General features: G+C 55.7%; 1 protein-coding gene across 1 annotated transcript in view; it reads right to left on the reverse strand.

Annotated features, from left to right (window-relative positions):
* Positions 1 to 5,260: 5,260 nt before the first annotated feature.
* Positions 5,261 to 5,487, reverse strand: part of DMRTA2 (DMRT-like family A2) — a 4,842-nt gene continuing 4,615 nt past the window's right edge. The window contains exon 4 of the mRNA XM_011926368.1: positions 5,261 to 5,484. Coding sequence (XP_011781758.1) covers positions 5,261 to 5,484 — 224 coding nt within the window. The remainder of the gene's footprint in view (positions 5,485 to 5,487) is intronic.

The following is a 5,487-nucleotide window of genomic DNA, read 5'->3' on the forward strand; positions in this document are numbered from 1 at the left end:
GTGGACAGATGGGGAGAGGGGAGAAAAGCAGCTGAAACTACAGCTTCAGGGAGCAGAGGGCAGGGACAGGTTGAAAGGGACTTGTACAGGTGGGGAGCCCTGACATTTAAGATTTGGTGTCACAGTTAACCCAAGGACAGGCTGTCTGCCTCAGAATGATGACCTTAAGAGGGTGCAAAATTTTAAGAGAATGATTTTAAGAGGCCAGTCCTCTTGGCACCAAGAGACATGGTGAGAGGGTCTCAACACCTCTCTCAGGCCCATAGCCTCCACTAACAGAGTCCTGTGTCCTCAGGGGCAGGGAGCTGGGCCACCTCATTCCTCCCAAGACAACAGTTGACTCTTTCTACCATTTGGTGTCCATGCTGAGAAGACCTACATGTTCCTCAAACTCTGAAGTTGAACACAAAGCTTCTCCCTGCTCTCCAATCTTGTCTCTGCTCCAGATGGGAATCAGCTCTCTTCCTCAGTTACTCCCAACACCGGATCAACAATGGGTTGTTTGGCTCCTAGCAGTTCTTGCAGGGGCCCTCTTCTCTCCCTCTCCCTACTTCTACTGATCCCTTTTTGACACTACTATTTGTCATGGCTCCTGAGGGAGAGGTTGGGCTGTCTCCAAATCATCTACCAAATTCAGATGCAAATCTTTTTTTTTTTTTTTGAGACAGAGTCTCACTTAGTCGCCCAGGCTGGAGTGCAGTGGCATGATCTCAGCTCACTGCAAGCTCCGCCTCCTGGCTTCACGCCATTCTCCTGCCTCAACCTCCCGAGTAGCTGGGACTACAGGCGCCCGCCACCAAGCCCGGCTAATTTTTTGTATTTTTAGTACCGGGGTTTCACCGTGTTAGCCAGGATGGTCTCTATCTCCTGACCTCCTGATCCGCACGCCTCGGCCTCCCAAAGTGCTGGGATTACAGGCGTGAGCCACCGCGCCCGGCCTCATGCAAATCTTACCAGGTCCTATTGTCAACAGCTCCCAGTACTGAAGTCCAGGCCCAGTTTCTGGCACTCAAGGTTCTCCATGATCTAACCACTGACTCTGTGCGACCTCAACAGCCTGTCTCCACCTCCTCCCTTTCCAGTTGCTAGTCCAGCGGGACCCCTGACTGCTTCCCCGACCTCCTACCATAGATCACAGTGCTGCCCCTCGCCAACCCCCTTAGGACTCGGCTCACTTCCTCTGAGGCATTTATAGAACCACACTCTCCCATCTGTCTGTGTGGCCCCTTGCCCTGGGCGGGGTGTCTCCCATAATCTGTGACACTTTAGAGGGCTCAGAAGCCCCATTTGCTCCAGTCACTAGATCTCTCTGAGCTGTTGACTCCTTTGTTGAATGAGGCCACACCATCCACACCAAAGGATATAATTGTAATAGTGAACACCTAGTGAGCAAGCACTGAGCTGAGAGCTTTTGGATATTATTTCATTTACTCCTCACAGCACCCAGAGAGACAGACCCCACTATTCCACCATTTAACTGAGGCAGAGTGCCTTGCGGAAGGGGCCTTCTCCCGCCAGACCTCCCTTGTGTGCACTTGTGTATGGCAGGGTCCTAGGACTGGGCCTGACATACAATGAGTACTTAGCAAATATTTGCTGACTGAAGTAATTCAAGAATGAATAACCCCAGCCGGTGACTGCGCCTGGACCCCAGCTCTAGGCTCTTCCTCGCCCACTGAGCAGGATTCTGCTGGGGAACATGGTTGGGACAGAACTTGGCATACAGTAGGTGCTAGTGTGTCGCTGCGCTGCTGTCATGCAGGAGGGGTGGGGCGGGGAAGGGAAAAGGACGGCTTCTACTTCGAGTCCGTCTCCCCCACCAGTCGGAGCTACCCGCGGCAGCCCGGGTTCGCATCCTCCCAGTGCCCAGGCCGAGTGGGCTCCAGCTTGCTTTGGGAAGCATTCAGGAATAAACGTGGACAGTAGCGGTCAGGAAGGGGATTCCCTTTTCCCCTTCTCCCAGGAGGAAAAGAGGTAACGCTGCCGCCACTGCCCTCTCTTTCCAGAGTGCGAACGCCGCCGGCGACCAGGGTACCACACATTCCTCCCTAGCACTGATCCCAGCGAAGCTCAGGCCGCAGTCCCCTCCTGCCAGCTGCGGAAGCTCCCAGAAGCGGAGACTCACTCGCCCCCCTGCCCCTGCCACCAGGCCAGAGAGTCTGGAGTTCCGATTCTGGCTCCCTGGGGCCTGGGTGTGCGACCCCAGGCCGGTCATTGTAGGCCTCTGTGCCTCCCTGTTCCTGACTGTGCAATGGCAGCGGGTCAGGGGCGCGCCATGGGCGCAGGACGTTCCCAGGCGCCAAGGGCTGTGACTGACCGACCTGGGCTTCCACCGTGGGGCTTGGGACATGCAGACGCTCCGGTCTGGGAAGTGGGGACTTCGGGTGCCCCACTATCCCACTCCTAGAACGCCCACCGCTCACGAAGCCTTCCTGAGCTCTACCCGAAGGAGCTGACAGCCTGGAGCTGAGGCCTGGGCGCTTGGGGGCCCACTGCTTCTCTCTGGGCCTCCTATGTTCACGGAAGGGGAGTTTCCGCAAACCTGCCACTCTCGACCAGCAGATCCCGCTTCATGAGAGAAGGAGACCCACCAAGGGCGGTGGAGAGGCGAAATGATCTAGGGTCCCGGAAAGTTGGACAATTCCCTGGACCAGATGGCCCTCAGTTTCCTCCTCTGTAAAATGGGGCCTGTAATAAGCAACTCTCTGGATTCACCCTGGTTTGCTGTGAGGATGAACTAACATACTAGTCTTGAAGCCTGTGACGCTCCAGATGTTCTTGGGAATGATGAGTAACGCGGGTCCACAGGCCGCCCCCTCGGGTGCGGCCAGAGCACCCGCAGGAACCGAGGAGCCTCGACCCAGCGTAGGTCCTTCCCGAAACAAACACCTTGCGTGCGGTGGGGCAGAGGACTGGGACGAGGCGGCCAGAACCGCCCTGCGGAGAGAGGCTGGGAGACTCGGAAAACCTGCGGTAGGGGGAGCGCTCGGGGGGCTTTAGGGGGCGCAGGGGCCAAGGGCAAGAAAGTTTACACTCCCAGAAGCTTCCGCACGCTTTCTCCCGCCTTCCTCTTTTCTTTCTAACTCTTCCCTCTCCTCTCTCCTCTCTCCCTCTTTTTTCTCCTTTTTTGTCCCCTTTTCCTCCATCGGTTTTGCCGGCATCTTTCTTCTCTGGGTCCTTCTCCCCCACTTTCATCTCATCGCGCTCGCACTTCATCACCAGACAGCCAAACCCCCTTTCCAATTAAAGTGGAATTAGGCAACTCAATCAAATTAGTTCCCCATTAAAGCCCTTCTTTATTAAACCGTTTTCTTGTCCTGCTATTAAGTTTCACTGCCTGGCGGAACTCGAGCCGGCCCCAGAAGTTTACCTTGGGATGTCGCCGGACCCAGCCGAGGGGAGGAGTCACTCTTTTCCTGGATCGGGGGGTCACCCTGCGGGGAGCGGGAGGAACTGGAGGTTGAAGGAGAGGGTCAGCCCAGGAGCAGCTAATTTGCTCAGCTCGGCGTGAGGAGGGAAGGTGAAAAGGGTGAGAGACGAGGTCTGGCTCGAAGTCGCGTGCTCACGGCCACTCTCCCAGATTACACTTTTTCAAGGAAGGCAGCATGCCACCCCCAACCTCCCAGAACCCCATAACTCCCAGGCTGTAGCCCTCGTCAGGAGAATGGTAGCAGCCACCCTGCTCAGCCGTCGCCTTCGCTGCCTGTGGTGCCAAACTTGAGGTGGGGAGCGCGCAGTGTGCGACCCGAGTTACATCCAAATCCGCACCCGGGAAAGAGCGGGGACTGGGCCCCCAGCCTTGCAAGATCCCTGTGACGACTCCGGCCCCCGATCCAAAAACTAAGAGCCCTGGCAAGGCGACCCCTCCGCAGCCTGGGTATCCAAGCTTGGGTACACACTGGGTTCCCGCTGCTCAGCGGTCGCGGGTCCTTCGGGAGTTGTGAGCACCGCGCCACTCTGGTGGGATAGGTCCTCCGGTACCACAGGAAGTCTCCTCTCCCAGTAGCCCCGAGGGTCGGAGATCCCACGGGACCTCGGTCAAGAGTCTCCTTAGCGCCGCGGCCTGAGCGGAAAATCAAGACCTTCTCCCGCGACCCCCCGACCCCCTACTTCTCGAGGAGTGGGACGGGATTCGGCGTCGTTTTCTTAGAAAATAACATTTATTTCTAGCTCATATCTAGGCAAAGGAAAGCACAAAGTGCTGCTCCGGAGCAGCGTTTTCCGCTGCCGGCCCTTCAGTCAGGGCGTTTGGCGAGTCCCGGGAGGCGAGAATGGGCCCGCGAGCGGGCGGTTCTGGCTCAGTCACACGTCGCTCTGTTCCTGCTTCAGTGCGCACCTTGACGGCTCCTTAGGGACAGACCAGCCGCAGGCAAGAGGGGCAGGTGGGCAGGATTCGTCCAGAGTTTCCAATATATTTAATCTATAAACCTGATAAGTACAATGAGCGCATAGTCTAATTTTTTTCCATTTTGTCCTTTTTTTTTTTTGCTTGTTTTTGAATGTTTCTCACGTTAATATCAAGGTCACCTACAGATTACAATTAATAACTTAGAGTTCCATTTTATAACATTATACACTGGCTTGTATATATATATGTATAGATTATATATAGATTTATACATATATAAAAACACACTGCACCAAGGAAACCCATGCTTAACGGCGTAAGCAACAAAGAGAGCGACAAATAACGCAACTAGGAAAGTGCACCTTAGAACTTGTTTCCTTTTTTTTTTCACAATTGTATCGATATATATGTGTGTCCCAAAGACTCGACTCAGTGCCAAGAGATTTATACATCCTAAATTTATATTTGTTAGAGCGAATATTTAGATATTTTTAAAAGTGGGGGATGGGGAGACACAGAAAAGACTCTCGGATTATCCTGCCATCCACTGAGAACCGGATGAGCACAGCTAAGGAGCCGCAGGAGCCTGCGCTGCTGTCGCAGCCTCTGAATTCTCATGAATTCCCGGCTTTTTGGAAAGGGGCCTGGGTGAGGCTGGAAGAGGGATCCAGAGGTGGGAAATGAGAACCCAGGCCGCGTACCCTCTCCGAGAACACCTTCACCTGTGTGTAGCTGCTCCCCCTTTGCTCAGCCTTACCCACCCACTCTCCTAAACAAAACTCAAAAACCATCTTGGAGTGAGAAGACCCCAGCCAGGGCGCAGAGAGCGCGCTGAGCGAAGAGGGGTCGGCGGCACGCGGAGGCAGGACTGGGATTCCTGTTGGGGAGCGGCCGGCTGCCAGGCCCCTTGCCCTACTGCTTCTCCGGAGCGCCATTGACCATAGGCCCGTACAGGCCGCCGCCATAGGTCGGCTCCTTGTGCACCGCCGCAGCAGCGGCAGCCGAGCGGTCACGCATGAGATCGCTGAAGGCGTAGTCCATGGGCGGGCGGAAGCCGAGCGTGGGCACCAGGCCGGCAGTGGAGTAGGGAGCCATGAAGGCCAAACCGCGACTGTGCGCTGCCGCCGCGGAGTAGGCCA

This window comes from Colobus angolensis, unplaced genomic scaffold (assembly GCF_000951035.1).
Source record: "Colobus angolensis palliatus isolate OR3802 unplaced genomic scaffold, Cang.pa_1.0 Scaffold68, whole genome shotgun sequence".
Lineage (NCBI taxonomy): Eukaryota > Metazoa > Chordata > Mammalia > Primates > Cercopithecidae > Colobus > Colobus angolensis.